This window comes from Cherax quadricarinatus, chromosome 26 (assembly GCF_038502225.1).
Source record: "Cherax quadricarinatus isolate ZL_2023a chromosome 26, ASM3850222v1, whole genome shotgun sequence".
Lineage (NCBI taxonomy): Eukaryota > Metazoa > Arthropoda > Malacostraca > Decapoda > Parastacidae > Cherax > Cherax quadricarinatus.
In genome coordinates, this window is record NC_091317.1 from 14,706,598 (window position 1) to 14,721,369 (window position 14,772).

General features: G+C 38.3%; 1 protein-coding gene across 4 annotated transcripts in view; it reads right to left on the reverse strand.

Annotated features, from left to right (window-relative positions):
- LOC128691694 (tRNA pseudouridine synthase-like 1) overlaps positions 1–14,772 on the reverse strand; it is a 64,597-nt gene that overhangs the window by 9,714 nt on the left and 40,111 nt on the right. For all 4 annotated transcript variants that reach the window (XM_070088796.1, XM_070088798.1, XM_053780566.2 and 1 more), the window contains exon 7: positions 5,758–5,887. In XM_070088796.1, coding sequence (XP_069944897.1) covers positions 5,758–5,887 — 130 coding nt within the window. The remainder of the gene's footprint in view (positions 1–5,757; positions 5,888–14,772) is intronic.

The following is a 14,772-nucleotide window of genomic DNA, read 5'->3' on the forward strand; positions in this document are numbered from 1 at the left end:
GGGACCACTGTATATACGACCAAAACAGTCAAAGGGTTAAAAAACAAGAGTAAAAACACTAAAATTAACCCTTTCAGGGTCCGTGCCGTAGATCTACGGCTTTACGTTCAGGGTCCAAACCGTAGATCTACGCCATGAGCTCAGCTCACTCTGATAAGCTGTGAGTGGTAAATTTGGGCCTAGATATGAGAGAATACATCTATGTGGTATGTGTGCACCATATAAAACAAATCCTGCAGCACACACTGTGTAATGAGAGAAAAAAACTGAGACCGTGATTTTCGATTAAAACAGCGACTTTGCAGTGTTTTTTCGTATGTTTTTTATAGTTGTATTTGCGATTTCTTGGTCTCATTTGATAGAATGGAAGACATATTACAGAAATAGAGATGATTTTGATTGGTTTTAGCACTGGAAATGGCTTGAAACTGAGCTCAAAGTAGTGGAAATGTTAAATTTTTGCCGATGTTCAAGAGTAAACAAACAACCTCTCATGTCTAATACATGCCAGCTGGTGGGTCTAATATACATTCACAAATGTGGTGATGACATTTATACAATAATTACAATATTGCATAACAGTAAATCTTTTATTTTTTGGCTTGAATAAAAGTTCTTTATGTGAATAAAAAATCAAAATGGAATTCATTTGTAGAGCCTCAAAATGTAACTGATGAACAAAGGAAATGTTAGTTTAGTGCCAGGAATACCTACATTGTTTATTCTGGGCCCTACTTTGAAATTGGAATATTTTGAACTTTGTGTTAAATTAACCAAATTACCAATTTCCGATCGCTTTATTTTGTAGTTGAAACAGTTGACTTGGCGATTTCTTGTGCTCAGTCGATAGAATAAAAGTAATACTAGTGAAATAGCTAAGAATCTGGTCGACTGGAATAATGTAATTGGCCTAAAATGGGAGTCAAAGTCAGCAAAATCGCTGACTCGTTAATATCACTGACACATCAAAATTCTTGAGAGCATAATTTCGTCAATTTTCCATCAAATTTCGTACTTTTTGTTTTATTACCTTCAGAAAAAGGTTCTCTACCATTTCATAAGAAAAACTAACATTTTTTTTTTTTCAATTCTTGGACCCTGGTGTGCACTTTGAAATTTGGCCTCTGGACCCTGAAAGGGTTAATCGTAATTCTGTCATTGACATTACATGGTACATTATATTTAATGAGACTGATTCCCTATAATTTTTACACTCATGTCTTGTTACATTCTAGGGAAGCATAAGTTACTTATTACTGTAAAAAATTATTTCTTAGCTAATATATCAGTGTTTTAATGCTAGGACAACACTTTCCAAGTGTTGATTGCAAATCCAATTTTTTTAAAGTCTCACAGAGTATTTGCTTTGGTGATTTTTTATGAAATTGTTTTGATCATCTACATCACTGGCAAATCAGTGTCCCACATGCATTAGTGTGTCTTGACATTTATCACCACCTGGGTACTTGTAGAGACCTCAGGGAATATTTCTTCTCTTGGATAAGTGAATGTCAGTGTACAGTCGTTCATACCTCTCCTCCCTCTACAGATGTTCCTGGTGTCTACTCTATTTCTTGCTCCTCCTGTCCTCTTCAATACTTCAGAGAAACTGGTCGATCTCTTTCTGACAGACTTAGGGAGCACAAAAATAGTGTTAGGCTTGCCGACATGAACAATACTCTTTTCTGTCACGTCAGAGATCATAGCCATCCTATTGACTGGTCTTCTGCTAAAACTGTCTTCCCTACTTCCAACTCGAACAGTCGCCGTCTAGTTGAATCCTCTCTAATACACAACTTTCCTTGTATGAATCTTAGCCCTGGCTTCGTCTCTGTAGATGCCTTCCTCTCCCACTACATTGTAAAATGCTCCAAACTTCAGAACACCTGTGACTTAACCTGACTCCTCATTTTTTCTTTTTCTTTTTCTTCTTCTCCCTCTTCCCCTTTCCTCTTTCCTTTTTCTCCTCTGGGTTGTCTTTCTCTCTTCTGTCTCGTGTTTCTGTTCCTTCTTCATTTACTTCACCACTTCCCCTTTCATGCACCTCTGTGCGCTTGCTCTCCCTCTGTGGGCACCTAGCTCTCTTGCAGTGCTCCCCTTCCTTTGTATTTGACTGGCTCGTCCTCCTTATTCCCCACTTCTACCACTACCACTACTACTACCACCTCTTCTACTATTACTACTACTACTGATGAAATTAAGACACATGTGTGGCATCTGGGTGTCTTTGTTGTGGACGTTTCGCCATCCAGTGGCTGGCTGGATGGCGAAACATCTACGATAGGGATGCCCGGGTGTTGCGCATGTGTCTTAATTTCATCTTGTCGGTGTTATATACCATTCTTGTTCTACTACTACTACTACCACCACCTCTTCCTGCCTATACATAGTCATCCTGCTCCACTTCTGGTTAGTGTGACTTTGTAAATGGTCCAAGTCGGACTGAAGCGTCGTCGTAAGCTTCTCTCTTTTATGTGCGGGTTATTTGTGTATCGTTCCAGTCACGGTATTGTGCCTTTTTTTATTTAGAAAGACATATACAGGTAGACAGAAAGACACACAGGTAGATAGAAAGACACACACAGGTAGACAGAAAGAGAGAGACACAAGTAGACAGACACACAGGTAGACAGAAAGACACACACAGGTAGACAAAGACAGACACACAGGTAGACACAGACACAGGTAGACAGACAGATAAATAGACACACAGAGATACACAGATATACAAGCAGACAGATACAGACAGGTTTATGTGCAACAGTGAAAACAAAGAGAGAGTTTGAGAGTAAGAGCCTTTCTTGCCACAATCTCCAGTGCAAGATTCAGACATCATCTTAGGGGCTATGGTGAAATTTACTGTCCAGTTAGTACAGTTAATACAGTATGATGCTGCTGATAGGGCAGGGTTACTCAAACTGATGCTGCCTGCATGACGCATTGCCGCCGCGAGTAATGTCAAATATTGTACAGCGGTGTGCATCAGCCGGCCCAGCCCAGCTGCCAGATGCACGGTCGTAAGTCGAGTGGACGTATGTCGAGCAGGTCGTAAGTCGGATGGTAGGTGTATTTGCGATTTCTTGGTCTCATTTGATAGAAAGGAAGAAATATTACAGAAATAGAGATGATTTTGATTGGTTTTAATACTGAAAATGGCTTGAAACTGAGCTCAAAGTAGCAGAAATGTTTAGTTTTTGATATTCAAGAGTAAACAAGTGACGTCAAACGTCTAATACACGCCAGATGGTGGGTCTAATATACGTTCACAAATGTGGTGATATTATTTATACAGTTATTACAATATTGCATAACAGTAAATTTTCTATGTTTTGGTTTGAATAAAAATTCATTATGTGAATAAAAAATCAAAATGGAATTCATTTGTAAAGCCTGAAAACGTAACTAATGAACAGAGGAAATGTTAGTTTAGTGCCAGGAATGCCTGCATTGTTTATTCTGGACCCTATTTTGAAATTGGAATATTCTGAACTTTACATTAAATTGGCCAAATTACCAATTTCCGATCACTTTATTTTGTAGTTGAAACAGTTGACTTGGCGATTTCTTGTGCTCAATTGATAGAATAAAAGTAATACTAGTGAAATAGCTAAGAATTTGGTCAGCTGGAATAATGTAATTGGCCTGGAATGGGAGTCAAAGTTGGCAAACTCGCCAGTGCATAAATATCGCTGACACACTAAAATTCGTGAGAGCATAGTTTTGTCAATTTTCCTTCAAATTTCGTACTTTTTGTTTTATTACCTTTAGAAAAAGGTTCTCTACCATTTCATAAAAAAATAAAATTATTTTTTGAAAATTCTTGGACCCTGGTGCACCCTTTGAAATTTAACCTTTGGACCCTGAAAGGGTTAAATTGAATGTCATTGTTGCAATTACAGTTCTGAGACAACACTTGGCTTTCCTCAAGAATAATACAGCTATGGATCCATGGATGTGTAACGGCACCTAATTTTTAGCCATTCGACTGTTCACACCCGTGACAGCATTCTTAAAAAAAAAAAAAACTTCTAAAATAGTAGAGAATCATTTTCTAAAGACAAAAAATGCAAAATCTGATGTAATGCTTATGGAATTACAAAGACACAGAGTTAAAAGTTGGGAGCAATTTACACAACAGTAATATTGCCCAATTTGAGGTTTATTTTAGGCCAATTCCAATGCTTAAACTGGCTCAATTCTTGGCTATTTTGCTAGTATTTCATCTGTACTATCCATTGATTGCAAAACACTGCCTATTCAACTATCAAACTACCCTAAAAAGCCCCCAGAAATTGGTAATTTGACTAATTTTACACTATTTTCAACAAATTCCAATCTATAAACAGAGTCCAAAACAAACATTGTAAGCATTGCAGCCACTATAGCAACCTTCCCTCTGTTCATCAGTCATCAGGCCTCTTCTATATAACACTTGCCCTCCATTTTGAATCTATCATCACACACACACACACACAAAAAAAAAAAAAAAAAAATCACTTCTCAGCTTAATAAATCATAACAAAGAAAGCTTGGTAATGGTTTAGCCTATCCAAGTAATTGAAGCCGACCCATTAAAAACCAATAAAACAGACTGAAATTAATTCAAAATGCAACTGATACTATACATATTTAAGGAAATTTCCCATGAGGAGTGAATAAGGATGAAACTGAGGTGAGTCAAAATTGTCGAATCTGTCACCCACATGAAGCATCTTTAAACATTTTTTGTCAGTAAGATTTTCCACATTTTCAAAGATCAATGTCTTTGCATTGGTACCTGAAATATTTACTAAAGAATACTAGGAACATGACAAACATACATAACCAGATAGTTATTTTACATAACTATAGACAATTTTTTTTTTTTAAACCGGCTGTATCCCACCAAGGCAGGGTGGCCCAAAAAGAAAAACAAAAGTTTATCTTTTTAAATTTAGTAATCTATACAGGAGAAGGGGTTACTAGCCCCTTGCTCCCGGCATTTTAGTCGCCTCTTACAACACACATGGCTTACGGAGGAAGAATTCTGTTCCATTTCCCCATGGAGATAAGAGGAAATAAACAAGAACAAGAACTAGGAAGAAAATAGAAGAAAACCCAGAGGGGTGTGTATATATATATGCTTGTACATGTATGTGTAGTGTGACTTAAGTATAAGTAGAAGTAACAAGACGTACCTGAAATCTTGCATGTTTACGAGACAGACAAAAGACACCAGCAATCCTACCATCATGTAAAACAATTACAGGCTTTTGTTTTACACTCACTTAGCAGGACAGTAGTACCTCCTTGGGCAGTTGCTGTTTACCAACCTACTACCTAGACAAATAACACCATCAAATGAATCACCAATAACTGCAACCAACTGGTCTACTACTTATTTCTTCTAAGACAAAAATAGATGATTGACTTACAGAACAGACGATAGCTTATATAGAGAAGTGAAGGAAAATTACAAATTTACAAGAGAATGATGAAAAAGTTAATTACATAATGAAAAAGTTAATTACACATGTATGAAAGACTGAAGAGAAGCTTCCAAAAAATGTACAAGGATTTTAAAAGAAAACAGAGCCTGTGGTATAAGCACTAATGCAATGAAAACCAACATTGCCCGTATAAAAGATAAAAGTACTGCAGCTGTGTTCTCATACAGATAATGCCATACAGTATTCAAATTCATCACGAGAGCAGTTTTCCATGCCAAATCACTTGATCTAAAACTAATGAATACATCTCACTACTGTATAGTTTTACCTTATGAATAAATCTTGTAGTTTCCCTTGGAAAGCTACCCTTGGAAAGAGCAGCCCCATATGTAGCAAAATCATGAGTTCCTTCCAGCATATGACAAGCAGGTATAACTCTCTCAATATCAAAAGGGGACCTGCCAATTACAAACAAAATGCTGATATTTTAGGAGTTTCAAAACTCTCAGGATTTTTTAGCAAAAGAATAAAGAGATATAGCATTTTCCAACAGTTTTCCAAAAGTGAATGGGTACTGATGAAATCATTTTTTAAGAGACTAATTTTTCAGAGATTTAAGATTTACAAGAGCACATATGCAAAGAACAAATATGAAAGAAGAATCAAAGTGATGTTACAGTTATATAAAGAGAGCACATATTCTTAAATGGCTGTAAATGCTATAAAATAATTAATGCTGGAGTAAATTACTAATTTAATCAAATTGTACAAAGAAAATATATTTAATGATAAGCAACGAGATTAACCCTTAAACTGTAATAACGTAGATCTACATTTTTTCAACGTTTGAAAGTATGGAAAAAAAGTAGATCTTTTCTTTTCTTTTACATTTGAAAATGTGTAAAAAAAACTTTGATCTACATTTTTTTTTTGTTATATTTGAAAATATGTAAAAAAAAAACGTAGATCTACTTTTAGAGCACTACGCATGTGAACATAGATCTGCTTGGACAGTTTAAGGGTTAAATATTTGGCAATTAAACTGCATGGGATACCTACATGTACATTATACATTATGTTGAAAAGGCATTCCGAAAAGCTTCTCAACACAAAAATAAGGAAAATTATAGTTTGTTGTGCCCAATTGGATGATTGTCACATTCTGCCCAGCAAATTGTATAAAGGAAGTATATTTAATGATAATCTTGTTGCTTAAATATTTGGCAATTAAACTACATGGGATACCTACACGTACATTATGTTGAAAAGGGATTCCAAAAAGCTTCTCAACACAAAAATAAGGAAAATTATAGTTTCTTGTGCCCAACTAGATGATTGTCACGTTCTGCCCAGCTCCTCACAACCCACCACCTTCATCCAGCCAGCTGCCTGCCAGTTCATCTTGAGTCATTTAAATTTTATAACTGATCACTAAAGATTTTATGGATTTCTAACTTTTCTATATTTCTTCTGCATCACTGTACATTAACCATGGAACATGTGATAATAGTTAATGATACTACAAGTAAAAAAAATATGACAATGATAACATAGCTAGGGATGTTTACATAAGGGAGAATTACTTGAACATTGAAGCTATACACAAATATATTATTTAAATACAGTGGACCCTCAATCAATGGCATTAATCCGTTCCAGAGGGCTTGCCGTTTGTCGAAATTGCCGTTGGTTGAGCTAATTTTCCCCATAGGAAATAATGGAAACAGAATTAATCCATTCCTGACACCCAAAAGTCTGAAAAAAAATTATATGAAATATGCATTTCCTTATATGAAAAGGAATGGGACATGCAAAATAAACAATAATTAAATGCCACTTACCTTTATTGTGGAGTTGTTGATGAGTGATGTGCCAGCAGCAGGGGAGATTCAGGATTGTCTATTGCTTGGAAGAAGAATCCCCTTCCATAAAGACTTCAGGTACCAAGTCCTTTGGTGGGGTTACCTCCCTTCTTGATTTTTTAATGCCACTAGGACTAGCTTGAGAATCACTGGAACACCCTCTACCACCATCACAACCAGTGCCACCCTCTACCACCATCACAACCAGTGCCACCCTCTACCACCATCACTACCACCCTCTACCACCATCACAACCAGTACCACCCTCTACCACCATCACTATCACCCTCTACCACCATCACAACCACCCTCTACCACCACCACTTTTGTAGTTTTCTACCAACTTTTTCTTGAATTCTATCGTGTTTCTCACATCCTTTACCAAAGGGCTGGCTCTAAAAGCTTTCTTGGGGCCCATAGTGGCTTATTTATCAGTTGCAAGCACTAGAAACAGTGGAATAATCCAAAATGTATGGGAGGCACACGTGGACACCAACCACAACAGCTTGTAAACAATGGCACACTGAGTCTTGGAGTGGCTGGGCCCACTCAGGACATGTTTCGGATGAACGTCTTTGGTTAAGTTTTTCATCGTTGGTTAAGGCATTTTTTCTATGGCAAAAAGCGCCGTTAGACGAAACTGCCATAACTTAATGCTCCCATTAGTTGAGGGTTGACTGTATTCAAATATTTACAAAGAATGTAGAAGAATATATATATTTTGTTTCTACTGTAAGTAACATTGATTCTGTAATGGATTACAGTGGACCCTCGACATTCGATACTAATCTGTTCCTGAGAGCTATCGAATGTCGAAAATATCGAGTCGAATTAATTTTCCCCATAAGAAATAATGGAAATCAAATTAATCCATGCAAGACACGCAAAAGTATGAAAAAAAAAATTTACCACATGAAATATTAAGTTTAATGCAATAAAATAATTACAATAACAACAATAACAATAGATTAATAACAATAGAATAATTGACACTTACCTTTAATAAAGATCTGGTGATGATTGATGGGATGGGAGGAGGGGAGTGTGTGGATGGTGTTAGTGTTTAGAAGGGGAATCCCCTTCCATTAGGACTTGAACTGGCAGCCTCACCATGCCTTACCACACTGTGTATGCCACTACGATTCTTAAATCTTTTAAACCAACCTTTGCTGGCCTTAAATTCACTTACATCACCACTAGTTGCAGGCAATTTTTTACCGAATCATCATGCACTCTGACACACGCACTCCACTTTCGTACTTTGCAATTATCTCTTTCTTCATTTCAATAGTCATTAGCACCTTTTTTCTCGAAGGGTTGGCACTAGATGCTTTCTTGCGGCCCATGGTTACTTATTTTGCAGAAACAAGCACCAAAAACAGTGATAATATGGATAATATGGAATGTACCGAATGTATCCTTAGATGCGCGCACACTGGCTGGCTTGTAAACACTGGCACACACGGTGCAGTTCAGGCCACACGTGGACACATCTCGTACGAATCGTATCGAATGTCGGGTTTTCCATCTAATGTTGAGGCGAAATTTTTGCATTAAAATGCATCGAATGTCGGATTTATCGACTGTCGATGCCATCGAATGTCGGGGGTCCACTGTATAAGTAATTCTGACTAATAATCCATTACAGAATCAATGTCTGCAGTAAAACAAATAAGCTGCACAAATCTGTTAGCATTCAAGATTATTATTAATATTGTATAGAATGGTTATCTGCTCACCTTCCACAAGCAGGACAGTAGTGTAATGACTTTTCTGAACAATGTAGTTACAAGTACAGTGGACCCCCGGTTTTCGTCCTTAATCCATTCCAGAAGGTCAGTCAAAATCCGAAATGGACGAAAACCGAAGTAATATTTCCCATAAGAAATAATGTACAGTGGACCCTCGGTTATCAGCCATAATCCATTCCAGAAGGTTGGCCTAAAAAAGAAATGGCTGAAAACTGAAATAATATTTCCCATAAGAATTAATGTAAATAAAATTAATCCGTTCCAGACACCCAAAAATATTAACAAAAAATACATTTTTTGAAGATTATAGTTTTACATACACAAAACAATGAGAACTAAATAAAATAAATGTACATTTTCTAGGTAGTAGGTTGGTAGACAGCAACCGCCTAAGGAGGTACTACCGTCCTGCCAAGTGAGTGTAAACCAAAAGCCTGTATTTATTTTACATGATGGTAGGATTGCTGGTGTCTTTTTTCTGTCTCATAAACATGCAAGATTTCAGGTACATCTTGCTACTTCTACTTACACTTAGGTCACACTACACATGCATGTACAAGCATATGTATACACACCACACTGGGTTTTCTTTTATTTTCTTACTAGTTCTTGTTCTTGTTTATTTCATCTTATCTCCGTGGGGAAGTGGAACAGAATTCTTCCTTCGTAAGCCATGTGTGTCGTAAGAGGCAACTAAAATGTCAGGAGCAAGGGGCTAGTAACCCTTTCTCCTGTATACATTACTAAAGTTAAAAACATAAGAACATAAGAAAGAAGGAACACTGCAACAGGCCTACTGACCCATGTGGAGCAGGTCCATGTGTCCCCCCCGGATTAGCCCAATGACAACCCCCCCCCCCCCGGATTAGCCCAATGACCCACCCAGTCTGGTCACCTCCACTCAAGGAAGGAGCACGGCACCAGACCCAGCAGCACAAGCCAGTCAGGTCCAACTCGCACCCACCCACACCCACTCATGTATTTATCTAACCTAATTTTAAAACTACACAATGTTTTAGCCTGAATAACTGTACTCAGGGGTTTGTTCCACTCATCCACAATTCTATTACCAAACCAGTGCTTTCCTATATCCTTCCTGAATCTGAATTTTTCCAACTTGAAACCATTGATGCGAGTCCTGTCTTGGCTGGAAATTTTCAGCACGCTATTTACATCCCCTTTATTTATTCCTCTTTCCCATTTATACACCTCGATCACATCCCCCCTAATTCTACGCCTTTCGAGAGAGTGCAGATTCAGGGCCCTCAGTCTATCCTCATAGGGAAGATTTCTGATACATGGGATCATCTTTGTCATCCTCCTCTGTACGTTTTCCAGAGCATTTATATCCATTCTATATCCATTCTGTAATACGTGACCAGAACTGAGCAGCATAGTCTAAATGAGGCCTAACCAAGGATATATAGAGTTGAAGAACAACCTGAGGACTTCTATTATTTACACTTCTAGATACGAAGCCAAGAATTCTGTTCGCTTTATTGGGAACACTAATGCACTGTTGTCTTGGTTTTAGATTACTGCTAACCAGAACTCCTAAATCCTTTTCGCAATCAGTAGTATTAAGATCTACATTATTTAGTTTATATGTGGTATGGTTATTTACCTGTCCAACATCTAGAACTTTGCATTTGTCAATATCAAACTGCATCTGCCACTTCTCTGACCATTGCATCAGTCTATTCAAATCATCCTGGAGTGCTCTAGTGTCCTCATTAGAATGAATAGGATGGCCTATTTTGGTGTCATCAGCAAATTTGCTTATGTCGCTATTTATTCCCTCATCTCTGTCATTTATGTAAATTGTGAACAACAACGGGCCCAACACTGACCCCTGAGGAACACCGCTTGTGATGTGCTCCCATTCTGATTTCTCCCCATTTATGCAAACTCTCTGCTGCCTATTTGTCAGCCATGCCTCTACCCAGGAAAAAATTTCTCCTCCTATTCCGTGTGCCTTAAGTTTTCTCAATAGCCTCTGGTGTGGAACTCTATTGAAAGCCTTACTGAAGTCCATATACACAATATATTCATTACCATGATCTACCTCCTCAAACACCTTAGTGAAAAAAGTTAGTAAATTCGTAAGACAGGAACGCCCCTTCGTAAAACTGTGTTGAGATTCATTAATCAATCTATGCCTATCAAGATGGCTACGAATTGCTTCAGCAATTATTGATTCCATAAATTTTCCCACTATGGAGGTAAGGCTTATTGGTCTATAGTTCGAAGCCAAGGACCTGTCACCTGCCTTGTAAATAGGTATTACATTTGCCATTTTTCACTTATCAGGAACTATGCCAGTTTGTAGTGATATGTTAAAAAGATTAGCCAACGGTATGCTAAGTTCCTCTTTACATTCCTTTAACACCCTTGCAAACAGTTCATCAGGACCTGGGGATTTGTTAGGTTTTAGTTTCTCTATTTGTCTGAGGACCATGTCACTAGTTACTGCAATCGTGCATAGTTTATTATCATCCTGTTCTACATAATCTATTATTTCAGGAATATCGCTAGTATTTTCCTGGGTGAAAACTGAGAGGAAGTAGGTATTGAGAATTTCACATATCCTTATCACTGTCAGTGATCTGACCAGAGTTACTCTTAAGTGGGCCAATCTTGTCCCTAATCTTACTTCTGTATACCTGAAAGAACCCTTTTGGGTTAGTCTTTGAATCCCTTGCAATCTTAGCCTCATAATCCCTTTTTGCTTTTCTTATTCCTTTCTTTATTTCTCTCTTTAGTTGAATATATTGATTTCTTAACTGCCCATCCCCTCTTTTGATATGCCTATATATGCCTCTCTTTTGACCAATGAGATGTTTTAATCTATTGTTCATCCATTTGGGATCAATGCTCTGAAAAATGTCATATTGGCAACCAAGATCACCTACCTGACCTATAGTCAGGACATCCCATTTTAGCCCACCCAGGTAATTTTTCAGTCCCATAAAGTCGGCCAAGCGAAAATCTGGGACAGAGATTTGATTGCAGTTATCTGGGTAATTCCATGATATGTTGAAACTAAGTGATTTGTGATCACTTTCCCCAAGCTCATCATTAACCTAAAGATTATTAATTAGTGAATCTTTGTTGGCAAGAACCAAGTCAAGCAGTTTTTTTCCTCAAGTTGGTTCTGTCACAACCTGTTCTAAAAAGCAATCCTGAACCATATCAAGAAATTCACTAGACTCAAGATTTCCATTCATATTGTTCCAATCAATTTGTCTAAAGTTAAAATCTCCCATTATCACAACATTTTCATATCTAGATGCCTTATGAATTTCGTCCCATAACAGCTTACTGCACTCCCTATCAAGGTTTGGGAGCCTATAAATCACACCCAAAATTAATTTGTCACGTCCCTCGAGAAACTGTAGCCAAACAGATTCTGTGTTCGGTGTTTCTAATCTTATATCATATCTAAGACAACAATTTCAATTTTCTCTGACATACATCGCCACCCCACCACCCTTCCTGTTGACCCTATCAGTGGAATAGTTTATAGTCCTGTATGTTGCATTCAGAAGGCATTTCTCTATCTTTCAGGCTGAACCAGGTCTCTGTTATACCAATAATATCTATATTACCTACACTTGCAAGTAATCTTAGCTCATCTATCTAATTTCTTAGACTCCTACTATTTGTATAGTAAACCTTAAGGGAGCTAGTCACTCGTTGCCCTCTACTGTCTCTCTTTGTTTGTTGATCAATTGACTTGCCGTTACTAGCAACTTTATTTTGAATATTGTCTTTTAAACATATCCCTGAGGTATCCCAGTAATAACTGCTGTTTTTAACCCTAATGCTGCAGCCTGATTGTTTCCCACAAACACCCAGACAAGTCATCAATTACCCTCTCAATCGAATTGGCTAATGCAATCACTCCATCCCCAGAGAGGTGAACCCCATCCCTTGCATACATATCATGTTTGCCAAAGAACAGGTCCCAGTTATCAATGAATGGGATTGCAAGTTCCTTGCAGTACCTGTCTAGCCAGCAATTTATACCAATTGCCCTAGACATCCATTCATTGCCCACTCCCTTTCTAGGCATGATGCTACATATGACTGGGATCCCTCCCTTAAAGCTAACTACTTCTATGGCTGACCTGTACTTGTCCAGCAGCTCCTCTCTCCTGCCCTTCCCAATGTCATTACCCCCAGCACTAAGACAGATAATGGGCTTGTTCCCATTACCTGCCATAATATTATCCAACCTGCTGACTATGTCACCAACACCAGTTCCAGGAAGGCACACTCTCTGTCTGACCTTTCTGTCTGTTACAAAATGCATGGTCCATATATCTTACCTGAGTTAAAGTTAAAAAGAGAAACTTTTGTTTTTCTTTTTGGGCCACTCTGCTTAGGTGAGAAACGGCTAGTTTGTCGAAAGAAAGAAATGTACATTTAAAACATTATTACATACCTTTATTGAAGACTCTTGTTAGTTTATGGAAGACAGGGAGGAGGAGAGAGGGAGGATTTATTGTTTGGAAGGGGAATCCCCTTCCATAGAGATTTCAGGCATCAAGTCCTTATCTGGGGTTACTTCCGTTCTTTGCCTTTTAATAGCACCAGGACCAGCTTGAGAGTCACTGGACCCCTGTTGCACAAAAAAATCTGTTCAGAGAGGTCTGTTTCTGGCATCTCTAAGATTTCCCTGAAATGGGACAAGGTTTTGTCAATGAACATGCTGCAAATATGGCTTGTTTTAGCTTGAACAGGGTGATACTTTTCAACAAAACTTTGCAACTCATTCTACTTTGCACACATGTCCTTAATCACTGAAGAAGGCACCTTCTTCCCTCTCTCTTCCTCCTCCTCTGAAGCAGTTTCCTCAGCTGTAGTCTGTTGCTCTTCCAGTTGAAGGTCCTGCAGTTCTTCAGTTGTTAGCTCTTCCCTGCAGTCCTCCACAAACTCTTCCACATCCTCGCCACTCACATCCAACCCCATGGACTTCCCCAGTGCCACAATAGATTACACAACAGGCATATGGTCCTAAGGGTCAGATCCAAACCCTTCAAAATCCCTCTCTTGGACACAATCTGGCCATAATTTTCTCCAAGCAGAGTTCAAAGTCCTGGAAGTCACTCCCTGCCAAGCCTTACCTATAAGGCTTATGCAGTTGTAGATATTGAAATGATTCCTCAAGAACTCTGTTAGGGTCAAATCAGTGTCTGAGATCACTTGAAAGTACCTTTGAAACACTGCTTTTGTGTCGAGTCTTTTGAAGTTAGAAATGACCTGCTGATCCATGGGCTGGATGAGAGGAGTGGTGTTAAGATGCAAGAACTTACTCTTGCATAATGTAGGTCCTCTTTGGCATTTTCTTTCAAAAGAGGCCTGTTTCGTCACAATTGAACACTTGTTGGGGAGGAATCCTTCAGCATCTACGTACCCCTTGAATTCCTGCACAAATTTTTCAGCCACACATTTGTCAGAACCTGCAGCCTCTCCGAGCCCTACCACACTGTGTATGCCACTATGCTTCTTAAATCTCTCAAATCAGCCTTTGCTGGCCCTAAATTCACTAACAGTATCCATTGTTCCAGGCATTTTCTTTACAAGATACGCATGCAACTGCCTTGCCTTATCACAAATCATTGACTCCACAACACTATCTCCCACTAATTATTTATCGGTGATCCACAAAACCAACAACTTCTCCATATCTTCCATTATCGGTGACCTTTGTTTGGTTAGCACAGT